The 26,101-nt window shown below is 41.6% G+C and overlaps 2 protein-coding genes across 2 annotated transcripts in view; one reads left to right on the forward strand and one right to left on the reverse strand.

The window, feature by feature from the left end:
- Nucleotides 1-1,500: 1,500 nt before the first annotated feature.
- Nucleotides 1,501-26,101, forward strand: part of LOC134530825 (prostatic acid phosphatase-like) — a 41,510-nt gene continuing 16,909 nt past the window's right edge. Inside the window, exons 1-4 of the mRNA XM_063366069.1 lie at nt 1,501-1,683; nt 2,472-2,567; nt 14,592-14,828; nt 19,824-19,994. Coding sequence (XP_063222139.1) covers nt 1,576-1,683; nt 2,472-2,567; nt 14,592-14,828; nt 19,824-19,994 — 612 coding nt within the window. The 5' untranslated portion in view covers nt 1,501-1,575. The remainder of the gene's footprint in view (nt 1,684-2,471; nt 2,568-14,591; nt 14,829-19,823; nt 19,995-26,101) is intronic.
- On the reverse strand, nt 12,507-14,536 carry LOC134529985 (dynein heavy chain-like; the record flags this gene model as incomplete). The annotated part of the gene is made up of 2 exons (XM_063364511.1): nt 12,507-14,382; nt 14,424-14,536. Coding segments are annotated over 2 exons (1,989 nt in total), but the record flags the coding sequence as incomplete, so codon positions are not given.

Below are 26,101 nucleotides of genomic sequence, written 5' to 3' on the forward strand. Positions count from 1 at the left end.
AACCAAGGATGGGAATCGATCTAATCAATCAGTATTCTAATAAGTTATTTTTTGATGAATTTTGAACTTTTATTCATTAAAATCGGATAGTAAATAGAGATTTTCAAGATGGCGCCCTTAACGATAGTGATACAGTGGTGACATAATTCAAAAAGTCGGGTGTGCCATAAAACGTTTTTATAACTTTTTATTGAGAATTTTCTAAATACATTAATTAATTACTGGTGAACTGTCGCTGGAAATCGAACCGAGGACCGAAATCGTTTAAATAACTAAATATTTGAAGTAGGCAATTTTTTTAATAATTTTTGGAATTTTTCCCGAATTTCTAGCATTGAAATTATGGATTTTCAAAATGGCGGTCGTAACGAAACATGCAACGGTTTTTAAAGATTTTTTATTAAAAAATTATTTATTTATTTTATAAATTTCAAAACTTTTTTCATTAAAATCGGATAATAAATAAATATTTCCAAGATGGCGAACATGACATCATACTCTCTGATGATAAATATATATATATATATATATATATATATATATATATATATATATATATACCTTGACATAAGTGGTGGGAGGTCAGTCTGCCAACGGCTTCCGTGGAGGAAGGATCGTTCTTTTTTTTTTTCTACCTAACCGGGTTTGAACCGAGGACTCCGAGCTCCATGGCGTAAGTGTACATTTAATTTTAAAAATAATTTTTATTAACTTTTTATTATTCAATTCGATTATTTTTATGTTTTTTAAAAAAATTCCCAATTTTCTAACATAAAAACTACGGATTTTCAAGATGACGGCCGTAACGAAAATTGCAACGGTGATGTAATAATTCAAAATGGCCGTCATGGTATCCTAATTCCTAGAAATGGCTTATCGAAGGCTTTAGAAATGGATGCTTCAGCCGTTTTTAGGAATTTGGGTTCTTTGTAAGGCAAAAAGTAATTTGAGGTTTTCGAAATCCTAATTTTTGAATTGTGGAATTTTTTGAGAAATTTTGGTGGGATTTTTTTTTTCCAAAAAAAAATGGAACTTTTGGTGATTTTCGGCGATTTTTAACTAATTTTGGCGTTTTTTGGCTAAAATTGGCTAATTTTGAAGGTCACAATCCAAGATGGCGGTTGGCACCATAGGCACCATCCCAGAACCCAGTGCCAGGAGCCCCCAAAACATACTACTACTGTTCCTTGTCGATGAATTTAGTTTTTGGCCAACTTGATAGGGTGCCGGCGCAGGGTTAAGACACTCGTTTCCCTCATTCCTATTTCTATGATTCATGAACTCCAAAAATTATTCCAGGCAAATTACCGATTTATTCCCAAGTATCATTGAACTGCGACGTTGAATGTATCCGCCTCTAACTACCACACTGTGAAATAAAAGTAAAACCAAAAGAAAAGACGCTGTCAGTAGAAACCAGGATTACAATGGGGAAACGTAATTACGGAGACGCAGCAAAAAATCGAGGCGCGGCATTGTTCGCGTAAATGGCGCGCGATACGGAGCACCCGCCACCGACGGACATCTGCGGTCGTGCCGACACAAGCGTGTGTCCGGGGACAGGCAGTCGCAGAGATGAGCGTCGAGAGGCTGGTGCCCGCGGTCCTGGTGCTCTCTGCAGTCGCGTGCTCTATGGCGCACGACGAGCTCGCCTTCCTCGGCACGCTGCAGCTGGCCCACGTGGTGAGTCCTGCAAGACATAGAGTAGGCGTCACACAGACAGAAATTATAGTGGACAATAAAAACATCGTGGTCATCTGTCGAAAGATTGTTGTTAACTGCCACACATAGAGTAGGCATTACATATAGAATAGTTTCAGTCTGCAAGATAAAGATTGTGGTTAACTGTCACACATAGAGTAGGCATTACATATAGAATAGTTTCAGTCTGCAAGATAAAGATTGTGGTTAACTGTCACACATAGAACAGGCATCACACACAGAGTAATCACAGTTGACGAGATATATATTGTGCTTACCTTGTCACACATAGAGTAGGCATTAACCTGAAAGTAATTGTATTTGACAAGATAAAGATTGTAGTTATATTGTTATACATAGAGTAGGCACTACACAGACAGCACTTGTAGTTTACAGGACCAATATTTGTAGTTATCTTGTCCTAACAGATTATGCATAGCACAGATAGGAATAGTAGTCGAAAATATAATAATTTTGGTTATCTTGTCACACATAGCATCACAAAGACAGCCATTTAAGTTGAAAATAAATATTTTGATGATATTGTTACAAATAAAGTAAAAATTACACAGGTAGCATTTCCAATTAACCAAATTTTGATTATGTTTACCTTGTCCCACACAGAGAATGGATCACAAAATAAATACACGGCGTTTTCACACACCTTGACAGCGAAATTCCACTCTTTATGAAAATTTAGAAGTAACTGCCAGCGAGGTGTATTACTTGAAGAGGTACAGGCCAAACAAATGCCGCTCTGCTGTGCGCAGGTGTTCCGACACGGTGCCAGGTCGCCGGTCGTCTCCTACCCCAGCGACACCCTCACCGAGGACCAGTGGGGAGTCAAGTGGGGCCAGCTGTCCCAGGTGAGTCCAGCGGCAGAGCCGAGCACGTAGTGTGCGCTTTTGTACACGCGCGTCGACACGTCACACGTCCGAGAACTTTGCAAGACGACAGTTCGAAGTGAAACTGCTTTGCTGAGGGGGTTACAATTTTTTGAGCGTTACGAAAATTCTGATCGCATGAGGAGAATAGTTAGGTACGTGGTTGGGGACCCGGGATAGCAGAAGAGTGCGTCAGCGGCGATGCCCCTCCAACGCTTGCACAAGCGATCGAATGGGAAGACAGAAAAAAAAAGGGGGGGGAGATATGTACGTAGCGGAGCATGCTATATGCCAGTTGTAACGGCCGGAAGGGGAGGCGGCAGGGGAGAGGGTAGAAATGACGCAGCAGTGATGCTACGGAAGTCTCGTAACGCTGCTTGTGTTTCTTTATTTCTTCGTCACGACTAACGATTGTCGCTGCTATAAATCTTTTATTTGATTTGAAATATCTTCAGTTTATTTATTAGCTTGGTAAAGAGTTATTGATTTGTGCCATTAGTTTTAGCCTATATGTGTCATTTATTTTTATGTGGATAGTGTAATTTATTTTTAGTTTGTGAACACTGTGATTTGAAATGTCTAAAGGACTTGCAGACTAATAAGATAGACTTTATAAGTGCAATTAGTGTTCGAATTAAGTGTTTTTTTTTTTCATTTCAATTACCTGGAAATCGTGATTAAACATCATCCATAATAATAATAATAATACAGAAGCAGATAAGAGGTTTTATCAAAGGCAACGTGAGAATAAACCGTCAAAAGTAGCGCCAAAAAATGCCAATGAACGGATGCGATAGTACAGAGCGCGGTTAAAGGCATTTTTTCATTTAAAATAGTACTCGCATCCTTACTATTATCAATTATTAAGTATCTCTTAATGATTAAAAAATTCTAATAATTTATATTTCTACCTAATAAGAAAGAAGTTTCACTTATGTTGCGCGTAGATTCCACGCACAATTTTTTTTTAATTTTATTATTATAATTATCATTTCCGTCAGTTTCAATACACAAGTTTTATCACACAGCGGTATTGGACACGTCAAAACATCAGATATTTGTTACAAATACCAATGGGGCAATGGCAATACTAGTGGCACATAAAGGTTAAATAGTAACGGAATTAAAATATAGCCTTCACAAAACAAAAATTATTATGCACCGATAAAGGTAAAAAGTAATACAGTTATTATAGCTATTTTACAAGAAGTGTGTTCCCGATTAATGCATAAGTTTGCGTGCTTTATTTTTGGAATTCATCGTTTGAATAGCCTTTCAAAAGAAAATTTAAGATGTGAATCATCAGTGTTAAAAGTTATTGATACATATATATTGTAAATTAATTCGCGTGCTGGCCACTTCTACTGCTGACCAAGCCAGGTGGTGCAATGAGCCGGCCTACGTAGCGCTGCTGGTTGAAAGTCAACTCTATGTGCGAGGGGTAATGGGTTTGAGTCTCGTCTAAATTGGTCAGAAAAATGTCAAAGCCAGTGAAACATTCAGTACAAACTGTCAAATTGTCACTAATATATCAGTAAATTGAGGTTGGTTCGCTAGTTGGGGAGGAAAATTACCAATGAATAAGGCTTTTTGTAGAAATAACTTTAAAAATAAATATGTTAGAACGTTTTACTCGCAGTCAGATTTGAATCCTGGTCTAGCCATCCAAATATATTTATGTGTAAACATCTTAGCTCTCGGTATACGGCATTTGGTAGAAGTCATTTCGTGAAAATGGAAAAGAATTCGATGAACAGAAATGTGTCACAAAGATGGCGGACCCACGTGTAGCAACATTAACCCTTATGTCACTTTCGAAAATATTAGGGGACATACCAAACGTATTGGTGTGCCAAAGGAACTTTATGATAGTGAAACTACCCTGGAATATATTGGTAAACTAAAAGAGTCATACAAAATATTAATCCCAGATTTTTAAATATCTAAGGAAAATGGCATTACACCGTAGTTAATGTATAGTCTCTTTCCTAGACCCTATTTGTTCTGATAGCGCAATGATATAACGTACGATTGACAAACTCAATGTGTAATTTTTGACGTGGTTCAAACCTCGTAACTGAAAAAACCTTTCTTACTATTTTAATAACAAATTAATGTATTATACAAATTGAGTCTTAAGCCTATATATATATAAATTTTATTTGTTTACCTCATTGCTATAATATTATTAAATACACAGGTCAGTCCATTTGATTTATTATTTCATACTAGGCAGTACTACATCATTTATTTTTACATAAAATTAAATTAATTACGTTTATTAGGAAATAAATGTCAATGACTTTGCATAGTCATTAAAAAACTTTATAATAGTACAACTATATTTAATACGTTTTTATAGTTTATAGTCATCTAACATGTACGGAAATTTTATAGCATTACCTGTTTTAATGAATGTTAACAACATGGGCAGTATTTTAATCAAATTCCTGGTCGAATATCAAGTCTAAATCCGGGGTTTAGTAACTTTTTTAAGTATTATTTTCTATCACAGCAGCCTATTCTAATAGTTTAAAATTTCGTGCTTTTTCGTGCTGCTATCAGCGCGTGAATGTGGCAATCAACGTTGACGACTGAGTCAGCGAATTCCAGTGGTGGGTGGAGTAAGTATGTACTTGAAAAGCGAATATTTATCACGCTCGGTATTAAACAGCTCAACGCATTGCCATGTGGTTTTTCTAAGGCCGGGTACATAACCTACGCAAGAAACGCAATAACGCAAGTAACGCAAATTATAAGTTTATTTGCAACATGAGAACATGTGAATTTGCTCGTTACTGGGGTTAGATGTTTGCACATCACTGACGAGTACTGAAAGACTCACTCACAATATTTTTTTCCCCCGTGGTTTCTCTAAATATTTGCAATCAAACATGGTACATGCCTTCATATTTTTCCTGCAAATTTTTCGTTCGTTAGTTCGTCTCGCTATTGCTTAGGCGCAAGTTGCCTTGATTAATTAAATAAATGGTTATATTTCTGCCTTGCTCTCACCTCTTCACAGTCCCTCTTTGTCAATGAAGTTACGCGATATGGCCATATCCGTTGAAATTATACGATATCAGCGGGTCGCCGCTTGGAATGGCTGCATATCTCAGTCCACTCTTTGTGCGTGACTATTTACTATAGAAGGAACTCATTTCCTCACACGTTTGGAGATCTCGCACATGAAAATTTGTAAGTATTACTTTAATACGTAAAATCAACTTAATTTCGTACAGAATATGCACTTTAGAGTTCGGAAAGAACGTCCAATGAGTTCACCTTGATATATCAGAGAACAAATTTTGCGATAAGCGATACTAAAAGCAATGACTTCGTTGGATGTTACAGCAAAAGAAACTAGGTAGTTTTTAACAAAAAGTCATTAGTCTCAACCTTTTTTTTTTCTTTTCAGTCTTCAATTACTCTTAGGAGTAATACCAAACACTTTCGTCTAAAAATATTTTTGATACGACCAGATTACTGAAAGGGGTGGAAAAAACAAGGGCCGGAGTAATAACTCCCTTAGTAGGCACACAATCGAATCAATTCAAATAGTTTGTAAATCTAATTAATTTTAGTTAAAACTTTTGTCTGAAACAATTTTTATAAGACAAACCATTGCTGAAAGGGTTTGAACAAACAAAGGTAAAATGGAAAAATAATCATATTTTTCGTACCATGTACATTATTAAATTCGTTTTTATTTACTGTTAAACCTTAAAATATTATCTACAACTTCCATATGAAATAATTTTTATACAACCATTACTGCACTGGGTTAATATAACAAGGATGGAAAGACAAAAATAATCTTTACTTTTTTAGTAGGAACACTATCAATTCCGTTATAATTTATTGTAAAAAAATTCTAAATATTAACTAAAACTTTTGGCTGAAACACTTTTTGATGAAACGAACTATTAACATAAAACAGAGGTTGAAATAAAAAAATCATACTTCTTTACTGCTTAATTCCTTTCAATATATTTCAAACCATCTTAATATTGTCTTAAACCTTGGTCCAAAACTTTTTTATACGACTATGTATTAGTGCAACGGATAAAATAGTATTTGAAGATTAAAAAACTGTTATTACTGCCCTAGTAGGCATAGTATGGAATTCATTCTAAGCTATTCAATGCTGGATGCATTGAGTTAAAAACATTCGGAACATTTTCGCTGCATTGAATATGAGAAAATGTTTTATCAGTCATTTTGGAACATTGGGCAACATATGGGATTGAATGTACATTAAGTTCTTAAATTGTTCCAGAAGTTTATACAAGTCTCCAGGATATTTCCAGAAGAAATATATATTTCGAAATCTACTTACGCCTGTAGGCTATGCCAAAAGTGATTTTTTTCATTATGTTGCTTACGCTTGTTTTACTCTGTGCCATGTAATCTTGCCTCGAGTTAGTCATTTCTAAAAAGAATAACCAGTGGTACTCATTTTCTGTCATTTTTCAAAGCATCGCGTGATGTTTCTTTACAAAATATTGAAATCACATAAAGTTTTTTACAAACATAATTGACAAAACAATATTGAAAGAAGATATAGACCATTGCTCCTATTTTGTGAACTGTCAATTTTGATACAATGTAAATGACACAGATAATATATTTATATCTAATCAAATCACTCTCAGCTGTTGGATGCAAATACTACATTATAAAAGTGTAAATCTACAGATTCAGTGATAGTTAATGTTTACATTGTTCGATGTGTAATTCTAAAAAAAACTCACATATAGTTTGTATATTCTTACACATTCCTTGTGTAATTTTACACCAAATGTAGGTTTATAATTTATAAATTAAATAAAAGTTTCTTCTGATAGTTTTACACCCACAATGTCCTTCTAAAATTACATTTATATTAAGTAAAATAACACATTGTGTGGTGAATACACCAACACAACATGTTTTGTGAAAATTTACACAAACAGAGCGTATTTAAAAACTATCAACAAGTGTTAATCCAATGAATTTTATTCCGGTGTGCCTGTCAGACAACATTCTTGTGTAATTTTCCCATCACATTATGTAATTTTACACCTAATAGAGATACTATTCTTAAAAACAAAGATAAGAAATATGAAATGCAGTATAAATCAACGACTCTTCTAATGGTTTTATATCCAAAATTTTATATTAAAATTACGTTAAAATGAAGTGAAATAATACTTTATGTTGTGATAATAATACATCAACCTGTTGTAGTTTTACACAAGCAGTAGGTCTATGCATTTTAAACACTATTAACAAGTGTAAATTTACTCACTTGTATCCCCATGTGCCTGCACTGTAAAAAGTTTTTTGTTACCTTCGAAGTAAGTATATTTTGACACGTAATTATGGTTAAGTTATGAATACTCATTTGGTGTAATTTTATAGGCAGTGTAGCCAAGACTGTAAAATATAATACAAACCATAACTTAAAAAACATTGACTTTCTGTATTTTAAGTGTAGGTGTGAAATTATAACTTTGTTGTTATGTACAAAAAATATATATAAAATATATTTACACGGGCCTTTGTTAAAAATTAATTGCAATATAGTTGTTTCATTACATTTTTATCGTGAAAAATACATAATAGTTAGTGCTAAATTGCAACTCCTGAATTAAAATCAAATGACACTGACCCTAGTGAAAAATTACTTTGATATAAGATGTAGTAGCTGAGCATGTGACGCTAGCGCCCCTGGCAGCTGATTATGTAGATTAAAATATTGTTAATTGAACAAAAGTGATTAAAAAATCAGCAGTCAACAAACAACCCCCCCCCCCCCCCCCTTCCTTCGCCAAGGAACAAATGGATTCTTAGGGACCTATCCATAATTTAGACAAATATTCTTAGTTTATTCTTAGTTTACATTTTTTCAGTGTATGTAACTTAATTATATTTTCTTGATGTTGCCCACAAAACAGCGTTGTTGGCAGCATAGAGAAGGTATGCGGGTTGTATGATATAAACTGTAGTAAAGACCGCAGGTTTTCGCGGCCATTTCTGGACTTGCTTGGCTTCTGGGTTGCAGTCGCGTCGAAGGCGAAGATATCACCGACGTTTCAGTCAACGCTGCAGTCGCCATCATCTAGAAGCAGTAGTAGGTAACTGCTCCCTGATGATGGCGACTGCAACGTCTACCGAAACGCCGGTGATATCTTCGCCTTCGACGCGACTGCAACACAGAAGCCAAGTAACTCCTAATATCATATGTTTTTTTATTAAATTTAGGTTTGATTAATCGTGCCTCTTATTTATGTATGGTACCGGCCAGAAGTCTTAGAGTTATGATTAGGAGCGTGAGAGGTAAGTGCACTATAGAAAAATTTGTGGAGTACAATATGTATCTGTGGGTGGCGTTACTCTATACGAGTTCAAGTTTCGAGTTTCTTACTTTTTTGTAATGAAAATAGTGCTTAGCGCAAGCGTAGTAAAATCAAACAAATGACTCGCAGTAAATAATGGAGTTTAATTAGCAATGACGAAAGAGAAATAATGGAAGAAATCAAAACAAAAAAATTTCATACATGCACAAAATGGTTGATTGTATTTTTTTTGGGGGGATTATTAGCATACAGTTATGGAACTGAATCATTGATATCGCATTATTTTTTTTCTTTAAAGAAGCAGTTGCCATTTAGCATAAATTGTAAAAATTAGACTGAGAGAAATAGGACTGGTATGTTTGTTGGTTTGAAGAAAAGTCGGACTTTGAATGAAGTTCACAAAACGGGATTGGAGGTCGAAATTTTACACAGAAGTAAGCATGGAGAACCACAATGAAGATTTTTTATGGAAATGTTACAACAAACGGTGACTGCTTAAAATCGAGGGGAGTTGCCTGCGATGAAACTATGTATGAATATCTTTTGAGTAGAACTCATTGAAGCTCACTGAACAAAAGAGAAGTTTTCCGGGTTATAATTTTTTTTTATAAATACCCGTTGCGTTGTCTTTGCAATTGTATACTTTTTTTAACAATTGATGTGCAACGGAGCCGTGCCGAATCGTATTGCTTCATCCGCTGTTCCGCTTCAACCAGCCGATCCAGCAACTCGTGTGAGCAGAAAATTGGGTCACAGCTCGCAAGACTTCTGGCCCGCACTATACTTTTGCTGTTTCCGCATACATACCTCCTTAAAAGACCCTTTAGGCTCAATTATCCTTAAAAAGTTCATCTGAAAGTATATCAGCCCATTTTTGAGGTGTAAACATCTTAGCTCTCGGTATGCGGCATTTGGTAGGAGTAATTTCGTTAATGAAACAGAATTAGATTGGAACTGAAATGTGTAAACAAAGTGCTGCCATCCGTGGAAGTCTGAGAAATCTCAAACAAATTCGCAGACCCGCGTGTTCATCCGTTTGTATTGATTTTGTAAACAACACAGAATTTACACGTATTAAAAAATAAAACTTTTTATTAGTACAATTATCATTGAATTCATTAAGTTATAATTTACAATCATAAAAATAAATAATGACAACTTTAATAATATGGTAAATTGCTGGAATTGCAATTTTGACTAACATTGAGTTAACAGTGAAATGTAGAGATAGTGAAGCGTCCGTCATATTGTGGACATACAGCAAATTGTAAGCCTTCATATATTCGACACCATGTTAATAGAATATTTTCGTGATGAAATTTTTTCTGTTAAATCTTAAATTTTCAATCAGCTCAATAAGGTTACGGTTTGTTTGAAGAAAGTATTAACAGACTGATTACTGCCTTTTATGCAAAAACAAATAATCACATATATATATATATATATATATATATATATATAAATACTTAATGTGTTTTAAACTGTTTCAGGTTGTGTTTTCAAATGTATTTCTTGGACTGCAACTATTTATTTTGAAAAAATACTTCAAAGATAGCGCCACGTTTAAAATTATTTATATAACCAAAAAAATGTAAATATCTTTGACGCCATGGTTGTTCCAACACAATTTTCCTGGTTTATAAATTATAGGTATTTTTAAGTTGCGATTCTATATTGTTATGACTATTCAAGTTTTTGTAAATGTATTCTAGGATAGTTTCACTTCCATAAAGGTTACTTTAGCACACCAATACACTTAGTACATCCTTCGATGTTCGCGAAAGTATATATACGGGTGCATGTTGTCACATTCGGGTCCACAATCTTCACGACTTCGACTTGTGACTATAGCAGTTTCTGCACGCATGCGCATTGGACTTTCAACCTGTAAACTTTCCGTAGTGTAATGCGCGCTTATTTAATTGCATTTATGGTGCTTACTAAAATTTCACACTCGACGAGCAAAGAAGTATAATTAAAAACACAGGCAGTGATTATTCCGGTATAGGAGGAAATGTCATAGGTTCAGCGTTGAGGCATTTACAAGCGACGCGTTTGGTACTCCTGTTGTTCGGCTAGCCCTGAGAAATCAAGAGTATCTTCTTGTTAAACAGATTTATAGTAAGGTTTTAAAAAAGGAAAACATTTACCGTTTTTTCCCTAAAATGAATTATTTTGGTATACTTATCATGCTCAGCATTTTTTTATAGCATTCTGCGTAAAATTTCGTGCCGAAGTTACTTCTTGTAAGCTTATTTGCAATGTGAGAACACATGAATTTAACCGTTACCGAGATTAGATGTTGACACATAAGAGGCGAGTACTGAAAGACTATCTGACTTTTCTTTTGTTTATTCGAATAGTTCGAGAATTCTTACAGAATCGCTGATTCAGCCTTACGTGAAAGGACGAGTCCCTTGCATCTTTTTTATGCATCCTGATGCCTTTGAAGGAACTGTGGTGTTCTATTTTAGGAAAAAAGTCGAAATAGTCTGTTGCTTAGACAACTGCTGTCTATGTCCTTTTGTGTTTATTATTGATGTGAAATTATAAAATTTAACGTTCTGAATTAAACATTACAGGAAAAATGACCGTGAAACATTTGTGAACACAAAAAAAAAGATTGCCGAAAAAGCATAAATTTTTCTAGTACATTAGGTTTATTTAGCTTCTAAGGAATTTTGATATCCTCTCACGGCCAGTTCTCACCTAATGCCGCCTTGAAGTTTAAGGATGTTTGGTTAAGGGGGCAACCTGGACCACCAAATGACGTGCAAAGCTCCGGGCATCAACTTGCCATTTGCAAACCGTACATGATTTCTTGAAAGTGGCTGATTACGAATATCATTTAAGTGTCATTGCACGTGCCCATACAAGTTTCGTTTCATGGTTTTCTCTTAAACATTTTTTTTTTAACTGTGAAAAATGCTGATGCGGGTGTTTTGTCCAACGATATTAGGTATGAAACATTCTAAACCTAGTATTGTAAGTGGCATAGAGAATTTCAAAATGAAATAATAGCCTATAGGGTCACCTTTAAAATTCCCATGTAGGTGTGCGTTACCGACGCCAGCCAGGCAGCCCGGTGAATGATGAAGAACAAATTCTTACTACAGAAGAGTCCCGCGGCAACCTCCGATAAGCAAAATCTCTGCTAGTCTAGAGGTGTAATTCTTCAAGGCACTGGTGGATTCATAGAGGAGGGGAGGGTCATAGCAGCATGCCTCTCTCTTTTCACCCCCCCCCCCCCCTCCCAACGCCGCAGGAACATTGATAATTTTCATATTTTCCCCTGATTCGTAATTATAGTTTACCAAACTTACTAAAGTATTATAATACTGCAGTGATATAGATAATAGGACGTTTTTTGAACCATAAATAAAATTTACTAAATATTAAATTTCCAAATGTACTAAAATAGTATTAAAAAATTTAATTTGGCCCTACCTTATTCATCATTTAGTCTCCACCCTTGCTTCAAGAAGATGAATTTTTTTTCAACTTTTCACGTCATTCTAGGATTCGCCCAAAGAGTAAATTACAAGTTTGAGATTATTTTGCTTTCGGTTTTCTGCAACGGTTAGGTGTTGAAAAGAGCTTGCCGGCCAGGGCGCTCGGATGGTTCGGAAGCCGGTGTGGTGGAAAGTGTGGACGGTGTGGTGGACGGTGTGGACGGTGTGGTGGAGGGTGTGGACGGTGTGGTGGAGGGTGTGGACGGTGTGGTGGAGGGTGTGGACGGTGTGGTGGAGGGTGTTGACGCTGTGGTGGAGGGTGTTGACGCTGTGGTGGAGGGTGTGAACGGTTTGGTGGAGGGTGTGGACGGTGTGGTGGAGGGTTTTGACGCTGTTGTGGAGCGTGTTGACGCTGTGTTGTAGGGTGTTGACGCTGTGGTGGAGGGTGTGGACGGTGTGGTGGAGGGTGTGGACGGTGTGGTGGACGGTGTGGTGGATGGTGTGGACGGTGTGGTGGAGGGTGTTGACGCTGTGGTGGATGGTGTTGACGCTGTGGTGGAGGGTGTGGACGGTGTGGTGGAGGGTGTGGACGGTGTGGTGGAGAGTGTGGACGGTGTGGTGGAGGGTGTGGACGGTGTGGTGGAGGGTGTGGACAGTGTGGTGGAGAGGGTGGACGGTGTGGTGTAGGGTGTGGACGGTGTGGTGGAGGGTGTGGACGGTGTGGTGGAGGGTGTGAACGGTGTGGTGGAGGGTGCGACGGTGTGGTGGAGGGTGTGGACGGTGTGGTGGAGGGTGTTGACGCTGTGGTGTAGAGTGTGGACAGTGTGGTGGAGGGTGTTGACGGTGTGGTGGAGGGTGTTGACGCTGTGGTGGAGGGTGTGTACGGTGTGGTGGAGGGTGTGGACGGTGTGGTGGAGAGTGTGGACGGTGTGGTGGAGGGTGTGGACGGTGTGGTGGAGGGTGTGGTGGACGGTGTGGTGGAGGGTGTTGACGCTGTGGTGGAGGGTGTTGACGCTGTGGTGTAGGGTGTGGACGGTGTGGTGGAGGGTGTTGACGGTGTGGTGGAGGGTGTGGACGGTGTGGTGGAGGGTGTGGACGGTGTGGTGGAGGGTGTTGACGCTGTGGTGTAGAGTGTGGACGGTGTGGTGGAGGGTGCTGACGGTGTGGTGGAGGGTGTTGACGCTGTGGTGGAGGGTGTGTACGGTGTGGTGGAGGGTGTGGACGGTGTGGTGGAGGGTGTTGACGCTGTGGTGGAGGGTGTGGACGGTGTGGTGGAGAGTGTTGACGGTGTGGTGGAGGGTGTTGACGCTGTGGTGGAGGGTGTGGACGGTGTGGTGGAGGGTGTGGACGGTGTGGTGGAGAGTGTGGACGGTGTGGTGGAGGGTGTTGACGGTGTGGTGGAGGGTGTTGACGCTGTGGTGGAAGGTGTGTACGGTGTGGTGGAGGGTGTGGACGGTGTGGTGGAGGGTGTTGACGCTGTGGTGGAGGGTGTGGACGGTGTGGTGGATGGTGTGGACGGTGTGGTGGGGAGTGTGGACGGTGTGGTGGAGGGTGTTGACGGTGTGGTGGAGGGTGTTGACGCTGTGGTGGAGGGTGTGGACGGTGTGGTGGAGGGTGTGGACGGTGTGGTGGAGTGTGTTGACGGTGTGGTGGAGGGTGTTGACGCTGTGGTGGAGGGTGTGGACGGTGTGGTGGAGGGTGTGAACGGTGTGGTGGAGGGTGTGGACGGTGTGGTGGAGGGTGTGAACGGTGTGGTGGAGGGTGTGGACGGTGTGGTGGAGGGTTTTGACGCTGTGGTGGAGGGTGTTGACGCTGTGGTGTAGGGTGTGGACGGTGTGGTGGAGGGTGTTGACGGTGTGGTGGAGGGTGTTGACGCTGTGGTGGAGGGTTTGGACGGTTTGGTGGAGGGTGTGGACGGTGTGGTGGAGAGTGTGGACGGTGTGGTGGAGGGTGTGGACGGTGTGGTGGAGGGTGTGGTGGACGGTGTGGTGGAGGGTGTTGACGCTGTGGTGGAGGGTGTTGACGGTGTGGTGGAGGGTGTGGACGGTGTGGTGGAGGGTGTGGACGGTGTGGTGGAGAGTGTGGACGGTGTGGTGGAGTGTGTGGACGGTGTGGTGGAGGGTGTGGTGGACGGTGTGGTGGAGGGTGTTGATGCTGTGGTGGAGGGTGTTTACGGTGTGGTGGAGGGTGTAGACGGTGTGGTTGCCGACCAGCTGGGCGAGGAGCAGCAGCTGGAGCTGGGCGCCTACCTGCGGAGGCGCTACGCCAACTTCCTGCCCGCCAAGCACAGCAGCGAGGACGTGCTGGTGAGGAGCTGCGACGTGGACCGCGCGCTCGTCAGCTCGGCGATCCTCGCGCGCGGCCTGTACCCGCCGCCGCCGGACCGGCAGCTCAGCGCCGTCTACTGGCAGAGCGTCCCCGTGCACGCGGTGCCCGAGGAGGGCGACCAGGTGCGTCTCGCCAGCTTCCACGCCAGGCAACCTCTCCCCGACGGCTATTTATTACTTACATATCAACAATACCTACTTTGAATAGAATGTTTTTACCGATAGCAAGGCTCCGTGCTGGCCCCATGCTGTTGAAACTGGCATGGCATTGTCGTGCCACTTCCCTCCAAGCTTCACTCCTTTTGATTTTATCTCTGTATTCCCTTCACCTCGTATCCCATATCGCAGGACTTCTATGAACTGCTCCACGTTGAAACCGACAGTTTGAATACCCTCGGCGACTGGTGGGAAGGCCGAATGTTGTTGAGTCTTCTCGTGGGGATGAGAAAACGAGAGGCACAGGAGCCTATTGGTCACCCGCCAGAGCCAACACCGACGGTGTTTCCAGAGCGGACGAGTTGACACCGCCCGTTCGACTAGTGGAATCAACTAGTCGCCTCGTCTGAAAGGGATATTAGATGATTCCACTCTGGCTTTGCATTGCCTTCCGTGTGATAAAGGGGAAAGAGACATATCAAACACCCAGACCTGAACCCGGGGAGAAGGTTTGAAAAATCCCCTCCTATGCTGGGAATCGAACCCGGACCACCTGGCTCGCCAGCCTGACGCGCTAGCCACTAAACCAATTGCACAAATTCAGGCGCCTGACTCGAAGCCAATGAATCTTAGGATTCTCATCCCCACTATTTCAGGGGTGAACAGAGCAGCTGAATTGCATCGCTCAGTTCAATATTTAAAAGATAATTATTTCTGGAAACTATTTACTATTGAAATTTTATTTTTGTGGTTAGTTTAAGGATTTTCGCCAACATAGTGCGATTACAACAGAGACATATACGTATGGTTTATAAAGCAAGCATGCTTATTTGATTACTTTTCTGCGACAGTCATGCTAAGAGGCAAATATGCTGTTGAGTCTCTTGCAATTGAGTGGGGCAGGGTGGTCATGCATGCATTACAACACGGATGTTGTGTGAATTTTCCGCAATGTTTTGGGTGTTGCAATATTGCGATGGTGCTGTATAAAGTTAATTCGACTACGTCACAGCATGTCATCTCCTGATAGTTGTATCTTCGTGGAGATTGCATTATCGTTGCCAGTTTAAGGATTGCTGCCAAAGTAACACAGTTACATTAGACAAGATATATGTGTATGTTTTGTATAGTAATCATGCCCATTTGATTATTGTTGCTCAGCACTTTTAAATGCTAAGAGGCATTATTCTGCTAAACCTTTGAGTGGGAGGCTTAGTAAAGCATAAACTATTTTCAGGCTATTTAAGCATGCATTTTACAAATAAAAGAGTTTTGAATTGCAGTTTAAAACAATTGGCCACTAAAAGTTCATGCGTATTATTTTACTAACTGATTTACCTATGTTTCGGTACGAGAGTCTAAAGACATAACACACTTGCACTTCTCATTATACATGCCCCTCCCCATGGATACGCCACTGACTGCAGTAAAGAAAGTAATAAAATTTAAATGTAAAATACGTCGCAAATTAAATTTCATAGTTGTAATAAACACGATGACGAAAACCTGCAAATAGTTCAAATGATCTAACTAATTACTTTATTTGTTACAATGTTTAGCCAACTTATTATTTGCACAGGATATCCAAAGGTATAAATATTGCAAAACAATAAAAATAAAATAAAATATATGGAAATAAGGTAGGTACACTTGAACTACACTTGAACTACACTGAAGAATCGAAGTACCAAATTTCGCGATTCTATGCCTGATACTGTTCACAGTGATGAAATCCACATCGATTTTTTTTTCCTAACCTAACTAAAAACTAAGTATATATGTAGGTGGGGTCCGAGTTAGGGGGGGACCTAGGTGCGTCTCAGGCCGAAGCCTATACGCCTGGTCATGCAGGGAGCAGCCTTGCAGGGAAGGGTCGCATGCATCGTGTGCTAGGAGAGGATTGGCCAGTCATGGCAGCTCTTGGCGCCTTGACTGACTCCACTATCCTAAAACTACATAGCTTAAAACTATGCTAAGTTGAGCCTATGTAAAATCTGCATAGACACAGGGAAAACCCTCGGCACAGACATGCGGGATTCAAGGGCATGCGTTAATAGCCTAGGAGTGTACAGTACACAGAGGATGCTATGGATGCAGAGCTGGACAGAGTAGTTAAGAGTCTACCATGTCGGGGGTTTGGAACTTGGACGCGTAGTCCGCTTTAATTTTTTAATCCATTGTTGGATTCATGACCAGGGGCGCTCGCGCCCTGGCGGTGAGTGGCTGCACTGGCCACTCACTCCGCTGCCTGTCAGCACCTAGAACCTGAGAAGAAAGAAAACTTACACTCGACACTTGATTAATTACTTTCTATGATACGCACAGCTCACTTCGAGGCGTGAGCGCACATTTTTTTTTGACGTGACGTCTAATAAATCGATGAAAGCCGGCTGCACGCACGAAAAAGTGTCCCGTTGCGCACATTGTCCCGTTACGCTGTGTCCCGTTACGCTCATTGTACACTTGCGCTGCATCTATCTTTCTTCCACTCAATTGGAACAACCATCGATTTGACTTTTTCGAGGCACATTAAACTTGAAACACTCCCATTCATTTCCTAATTTTCCTATCATCGTCCTATCCTTAACAGAATAACATAGATTGGAAGAAGTTAAATAGCAAACATGTATAAAAGTTATAGTTATAATAATCTGTTCGTTAAAGTAATAAACATATTTGAATTAATGAGAGCAAATAAAAGTAAATTTATCAATTAAATTGTAGATTTCATTTCACTCCTTCTTTGTATCCATACAAAATAGTGACAATTAAATAAAAATGATTCAATTTTATTCATAAAAGTATGCAATCATTTCATCAATGTTTTGTTATGACGTTGTCACGTTAAACTATCGTCCGTAAACCGACTGTACAGACAACCAAATTTTTTTTTTTTTTTGAGATTAGATGTAATCTATACTAATATTATAACGCTGAAGAGTTTGTTTGTTTGTTTGAACGTGCTAATCTCAGGAACCACTGGTCCGATTTGAAAAATTATTTCGGTGTTGGATAGTACATTTATCGAGGAAGGCTATAGGCTATATTATATTATCAATAACATTAGGGATCCTTACTAAAAGTCCAATTTAGAATCAAATGCGTTCGAGGGGGTTAGATGCAACATGCAGTACAGTACGAAGTGTGTGTTGACAATGACGCAGGCGCTAGAAGTTTATTTCCTATTGCCTATTAACATTGTTGCCACGCACTACATGCCTTATCATTCTTAATTTTCCCATACAAGTAAAAAACACCCGTGTGATATTAACAACAAAGCAATCAGTACCCTCATAAGAGTTCAATTAGTCTTTAAATACTTTTTATTACTTTAAATCGCAAACCTAAACTATTGTTTTTTTTTCCTCTCTCTGTGTTTAATTTGATTTTTTTTCTTTTACTAGAATTATTTTTATTATTTTTAATTAATTTTCATTTTTCGGAACATCAATAATTTTCCTCTCCCGTTACAATTCTGACAAGGACTTGTGTGTGTGTGTGTGTGTGTGTGTGTGTGTGTGTGTGTGTGTGTGTATATATATATATATATATATATATATATATATATATATATAAAAGCGAAATACCACTCACTGACTCACTCATCACGAGATCTCTAAAACTATACACCCGATTGACTTGAAATTTAGCATAGTTACTCATTTTGTGATGTAGACGCTCACTAAGAACGGATTCTGCAGAAATCCGATCCCAAGGGGAGTTTCGGGGGCGTAATATATCAAAATTTCCAGTTTTTGGTAGGAAATCACCATGGCAACGGCTGTTGCTTTGTTGATGCTTCATTCGTCTCTATGGCAACGACTATTTCATTGTTAGTGCAGTCCTCATCACCGTTGATATTTTGCAGGTACTTTAAATATCAAAAATTGCCCTTTTTTTCAAGTGTATATATTTTACAGACTTGAAACTTCACAGTAATGTTCCTTATGTTACGCAGGATGACATTTTCCGAAAATTATTTCCCATGGGTGGTTAAAACCAGGCAACAGTGGGTACTTTGTCTGCATGAGAACAGGATTTTGCATTGTTCATGCCTTCTGCGTCTCCATGGCAACGGGCATCGCGCAGCAGTGGCGTACCCACAAGGAGGGGCATGTATAATGAGCGGCGCAAGTGATCTGCCTGTAGACTGCCGTAGCGAAGTACGGGTACATCAGTTGTACGTTGCGTGCACGAGTCGGGAAACGATCAGTGCTATTCATTTTCTCTCCGGTACATTATACAGCATTGTAATAAATTTTCACTGAATTTTTTTTATTTACCATTACTGTAAATGGGAGATGTGGCTTAATTTTTTTTCCATTAGTATAGCCGTGCGAAGCCGGGTCGGGCAGCTAGTATATTATACTACAACTGAATTTATTATTTTGGTATTTTTGTTTTGTATTTTTGTTTTTTTATAATTTTATAACTTTATTCCTTAAGACTATTACTTTGTAACTAGGGCTTAGATACTAATATACATTACTCAAATTGCTACTATAATGATAATAGTTATAGAGGAACTGTCGGCGTATGGAAGTCACAGGCAAATGGGTAAACAAGCATTCATTCTTAATTTATAAGATTTTTTTTTTTGCCTTTCAGAAACAGAAATCCACAACCACGAACCGAACAGTTCCGAAGTTTATCGAAGTAAAATGTTAGGTTAAGATAGATCAAGTTTGGTCAGTATAATGAATAATTGTTTTTTTTTTTCGGGAGGGTAGGTTAGGTTGCTTTTTTTTTCACGAGCGATCGGCAAACTTTGAAGAACTTCGGAACTGTTCGGGTGTGGCTTTCATCCCTGTGAACTATAATAGGCTTCCCCTCTAGGCTTGCCGTATCTTCGCTACGCGAACCACAGACAGACAAACTCTCTTATTTGTTGTCATCATAGACAGATACGGGTGGTGACACTTCCCAGTCTAAGTTTCCAAGACATGAATGCTTGTGTTGCAGTTGCTCCCGGTTTTCGCTTCTTCGTGCCCCGCCTTCCAACTGGAGGTGGAACGAGTGAACCGCTCCCTCGAGTACCAGTGCTTCAAGAACCGCACCTCGTACTTGGAGGAGTTCTCCACCAGAGCGAGCGGAGCGACGGCCATGGTGCTCCACGACAGCCTCAAGAGCAAGGTTCTCGCGTCCTTCCCTCGCCTCACCTCGTGTCCGGCCCGGCCGAGACGTGTCGAGAACCCAACAGTCTGTGTCACGATATTGCTTGCGTAGTGAGTCTGGATAGGACGGACAAACATCGCTTGCAGGTCCGTAACGATAAAATAAGTTTGAAAAACTCTATACGACTCAAGGCTGGTACTCGTCTTTGAATTTGGGGCTGAACACCATTTCATTGAAAAAAATGGACAAAGTATTTGAGATGGGATACTGAGCGTCTAGATTATGTTTAATTTGTGCCGTTAATTAGTAATTTCGACACGATATATTTTAAATTTTTATTATGATTTTAAATTTTTTTGTGTGGAAATTTTATTTGCTCTACTATAGTGTGATTTTACTTTGTTAGTCTGGTGTACTCCTCTGAGTTAAACTTTGTCTCAGTGCTCTGAAGCCCCTTTCCCATCGGCGTATCGGATATTTTGCTGGCCTAATCCCTGACTGGCAGACAGCTTACCATTTCCCCCGCCTTCAGTCACGCCTCAAGCCTGTAATATCATTTCTCTTCGTGACCCTAACTGCATAGACAAGCCTGTAGCTTGCAGGCGACCAGTTCTCAGAGACGAGCTGAGATTGGCCTTTTTCATCACGTATTAGTGTTAAGTTCGCTCCTCTGCAGCCACGACGGGACGTAGATTCCCAGCAGCGTTGCATTTTACCCTCACCCCCACCCCTTCTCAGTTCCAAGTAAGACCAATGACCGGTCGTAACCCCCTGGGCAACAGTGACCGTCCTCAAGGTCTCCTCGCAAAAAACGAGTGCGCCAAAACTGATCGCAAGCGCTACCTAGCGACCAAGTCGCGAACTTCTCCGCTAGCCTACCCTCTAGGGCGCCAGAGAGCAGCACCTGCTTTCCCTTGAGTTATATGGACGCCGTGGGCGAGTCGATTGTTTTCAACTCAGACCCCTCCGACAGAGTTCTCTACTGTCGCCTAGTGATGCCAACTTCAAAACTCCTGCCAGAGTTTTTTTTCCGCCCGCATTCGGGCAAGTTCGGAATCTTTCGGCGGCCCAGACCCCCTCCACCTGTAAGAGCCGGCGCCCCTTTTTAATTACGAGATGCGGTTTGCCGCGACACAGATCAGCGCGCGTCACGTTTGCAGACAGATCTCCGGCGAGCTCAGAAGACTCTGGAAGACTTCATCCGACCGCTAGCGACTATGTAATCGTCCTAAATAAGGGATGCTATCCCTCAACTAAATTCAAGTAGATTAGTCTGTCTGCATAGTGTTAGTAATTTTTTTGTTTTGAAATTTTCCCTTTTAATTTTTTTAACTATGAAGAAATCATCCGCGCCCAGCCGCGCAAATCGCGAGCTACGGACCATGGCTGACTCCGCGATGGCAGCTTGAAGGCAACTCCCCTGTTTTGGTGAGTGATAATTCGCGACCTCCCCTACCTCCCCTTAGATTTTTTCGGGCATTTCTTGCCCCATGTACTGTCTGTATTCAAGTCCTAATCAGTCTTGATTTGGCTTGTTACAGTCAGGGGTTCGACCTCCCAGCGATGCACATATTCAGCTAGATTCGAGATCCAGCAACTACTGGTGGACGAATTGTCCATCAGTATGTTTTTCGGCAGTCCAAGATCCACCCATTAGAAGAAGCAGCTTCCTTCCATTCTACAGTTCGGCATTTTTAACTCTACACCTGGAAGACTCGGGTGATATGGTTTCTATTTCTATTTCCCCCCTTTTTAAAGACAAACCAGCGATAAGTGACTATCCACTTAATCCACTGATATGGTAAACTAATCAGCGACAAATTTAATGTAGTAGAACATTGCAAGTTGTAATAATGTATCAATACAATGTACTTTGTTTTAAATAATCGCGGGCCGGCCCCTTTTCGTTTTTCTTTTGTTTTTTTTTTTTAAATCTTTGAAACTTGTTAAAACCTTTTGTATGTAAAGTAATGGAAACAAGATAATTCATCAGGGCAAATAAAACAGGGAAACTATAGATCAAGATAATCGTGTAGTTTTTATTTATTGATTTTAACGATCCACCAACTTCCTCCTTGCTTGTTACAGGAAGTTCCTAAATTTTGTTTGTTCCCCACCTCGTGCCGCCTCTGGTAAATCAATTTATTTAACTTATTTTTTTTATCCAGCAAGTTTCCAAGGCTCTTTTTAATTAATTCAAAATAATTTAATTTTGAGGCACGAGGGGTGTAACAACTTGGTAGCAGAGCGTGGTTTCCGGTTTTATATGCATACCTGAATAATATAAGCAAAAAAAAAATTTAAATTAATTTTTTTTGATGATAGCAATTTTGTAATAATATTGTAAACTCATCGCTGGTACACCCTGTAGTTATATTGAGTTAAAATTTTAAAATTTATCTTGAGTTAAATTTCCGTGTGGACTTAGGCTAGCGCGTAGTGCGCGAGACGTCCTTCAGCCAGCCAGCTGTCCTCTCTCCACCGCGCGTCCCCGGACGTGCTGTTGACAAGGCCGTAGACATCCCCTCCTCCCCTGCACCCCGGGCGACCGGCGGTGTTATCATATCTCGTTCGTGTCTGAGGCTCGCGCGGACACACACACACACACACACACCTTGTTCCCGCAAGTCCCGGAGGTCGCTTACCTCTGAGAGAGACGCCAACAGACGTACCAACTCATTCGTCTGCCGGCAGCAATAGTTAGTTTTTTTATTAGTGTTATGTACTGTCAGCTCGGTTGGTAAGGCTGAGAGTGTGGTGTTGTCTATGGTTCGTCAGTCAACAGTAGCATCATGGCTGATAGCTCGTCAGATAACCTGTGTAACATGTAATGTAACCAATGTATCATGTAATGCAGACACAGTGCGTGTAACGGGTACATAAAAGTGGCGACGAGGAATTCCGGATCGGTTCGTGCGCGTGAAGTGGTGTGCGGGCGATGATGGCGGCGATTGGGGTTATGGGAGAGTTTGTGCCGGGTCGGGACACGTGGAAGAGTTACCGCGAAAGGGTGCAGTTTTATTTTATAGCTAATAAAATTGAAAACGACGAAGCAAAACGCGCTGTATTTTTCACTGTCTGCGGGGCGGAACTCTACAACTTAATTTCATCATTGTTAGCTCCACAGGCTACCGATGAGATACCCATCGCCGAGGTATTCAGCAAGCTGTCCGCACATTTCGAACCGAAACCCAGCGAGATTGTTGAGACATAAAAATTTTTGAAACGTGACCAGCTAGCGGATGAAACGATAGCAGTCTATCTGGCGGAACTCCGGCGATTGAGCACGCATTGTAACTTCCCCAATTTGGAGAGGATGTTGAGAGACAGACTGGTGTGTGGTGTGCGGGATAGATCGGTTCAGCACGCGTTGCTGTCTAAGGATCCACTGAGCTTCAAAGATGCAGTGGATATTGCTATGGCGGCTGAGGCAACAGGGAAGAACATATTGGACTTACGTGGAAAAGGTGACGAGATAAGTACAACGCGTGTTGACGAACATCCGGTGCATGCGGTGGCAGGCAGAAGCCATACCGGCAGACGTCCGGCTGGTATTCAGGCAAACATGGACACGGGAATACGTAAACAAATGATGGGCCCCCAGGAGAACAAACGGAAACAACAGTGTTGGCGATGTACAGGGAATCATGTTGCGGAAGAGTGTCGGCATGTGACAACTGTGTGCCGGTTTTGTTCCAAACAGGGCCACATAGAGAAAGCCTGTATTACAAAACAAAAACAAGGTAGGCCTGTTGGTGGGGCCCGACAGGGAAATGTGGGGAATAAGTCTAACTCTGGACTTACTCACATGTTGTCAGATACAGTAAGGGAGCAAGAGGGAGAACAAAATGAAGCAATGTACAGTTTGAATAACCTGCGTGCGTTGAAAAGTAAGGCACCCTTTGTCATGGATGTTGGGTTGGATGGCAACAAACACTGCATGGAAATAGATACAGGTGCAAGCTTTTCTGTTATTAGTGAGGAAACATACAAGGCCCTGTGGCCCGAACAGCCACCATTGGACATGTGTAACATCGCATTGCGTACGTGGTCCCAGGAACAGTTGCGAGTTAAGGGAGTTAAAACAGTCTTGGTAAAAACAAGGGGACATGAGGCAGTACTGCTTCCGGTGTTAGTGGCGGCTGGGAAAGGGCCGAGTTTGATGGGGAAGAACTGGTTGGAGCCCCTTGGGATTTCTGTGGAGGGCGTTTTCATGGTAGAGAGTTGCAAGGAACCTAGTGTTGTGCAGAAGAGTCAATGGGTGGAGGAACTGGTAGCCAAGTATCCAAAGGTATTTGACAGCAGTTGTTTAGGACAGTACAAAGGTCCACCGGTATCCCTCGTGCTTAAAGAGGGAGCCACACCAGTATTTAGGAAATGCAGACCAGTGCCGTTTGCAATAAGGGACAAGGTAGGGGATGCAATCGACAAGCTGGTGATGCGAGGAGCTTACGAGGCAGTGCCGTATTCATCGTGGGCGACACCTGTCGTGCCTATTATGAAATCGGATGGGTCCATTCGCATATGTGCTGACTACAAGGGCACAATCAATCCAGCATGTAAGACAGAGTGTTATCCGTTGCCGACCATCAACGAAGCTCTGGCATCGCTGGCAGGGGGGAAATATTTCACGAAGCTGGACTTGGAGGATGCCTACATGCAGGTTGGAGTCGACGAGGGAACGGCAGATTTGTTGACTGTCAATACCATCAAGGGACTTTTCAAGGTCCGCCGATTACAGTTTGGAGTGAGCAGTGGCCCTGCCGTGTTCCAGAGGCTCATGGAAACACTCTTAGCAGGTATAGAAGGAGTGGTAGTGCTACTGGACGATGTGTTAATAGCGGGCCCAAATGAAGAAGAGCACTGGACACGTGTAGCGGAGGTAGTGGCAAGGATAGACAAGGCTGGGTTACGGTTGAAGAAGTCCAAGTGTGTTTTTGCATCCGCAGTGGTGAATTTTCTAGGTTATAGGATAGATGCGGAAGGGATACATCCCACACACGACAAAGTGGAAGCAATCCGTAGGGTACCAGTGCCCCAAAACAAGAAGGACCTGCAGTCTTTTTTGGGCTTGCTCAATTTCTATGAGAGGTTCTTGAAAGATAAAGCTAGTGTGTTGGAGCCTCTACACCGACTGCTTGATGGAAACGCTGCCTGGAAATGGGAGACACAGCATGCAGCTGCATTTACCAAGGCCAAGGAATTGCTACAAACAGACTGTGTGCTGGTCCATTATGACACCACAAGACCTCTGGTGCTAACATGCGATGCCTCAGAGTATGGTGTGGGTGCAGTGTTGGCACACGTCATGGACGATGGTGAAGAGAGACCGGTGGCGTTTGGGTCGCGGACACTGCAAAAATGTGAGCGGAACTATGCGCAGATCGACAAGGAAGCCCTCGCAGTGATATTTGGGGTGACTAAATTTCATCAATATTTGGCAGGCCGATCATTTACAGTGGTGACGGACCACAAGCCACTATTACGACTTTTGGATCCCAAGCGCCCAACCCCGGACATACTGTCACCTCGCATGTTACGGTGGAGTCTGTTGCTGGGCATGTATGACTACACCATCATGCATAAGCCAGGGGTTCGGATTGGACATGCAGACTCCTTGAGCAGGTTGCCACAGCCGACATCACCTAGGGAAGTTCCGGCAGTGGCAGATATCCTGATGTTTGAAGCAATGCCGGACGCCCCCTTGGACGCCCAGTCCATGGCACGATGCGTGAGCGAGGATCCAGTGTTGAAGAGGGTGAAGCATTTTGTGTTGCATGGATGGCCACAAGAACTACCAAGTGAGGAGATTCGACCCTATTGGAACCGCCGGTTAGAACTGTCAGTCTACCGTGATTGTGTGCTGTGGGGAACTCGGGTGGTAGTTCCGCAGCAGCTGCGAAGTAGCCTCCTAGGAATGTTACATGCATCACATGATGGAATGGTGCGCTCAAAGGCCATAGCTCGAAGCTACATCTGGTGGCCAAAACTGGACGAAGACATTGAGGAGATTGTAAGCCATTGCCAGATATGTCAGGCTGAACGCAGGGCACCAGCAAAGACCCAGGTGCCATGGAGCACGCCCCAGAGACCATGGTCCCGTCTGCATGTTGATTTTGCGGGGC

Source organism: Bacillus rossius, chromosome 3, assembly GCF_032445375.1.
Source record: "Bacillus rossius redtenbacheri isolate Brsri chromosome 3, Brsri_v3, whole genome shotgun sequence".
Lineage (NCBI taxonomy): Eukaryota > Metazoa > Arthropoda > Insecta > Phasmatodea > Bacillidae > Bacillus > Bacillus rossius.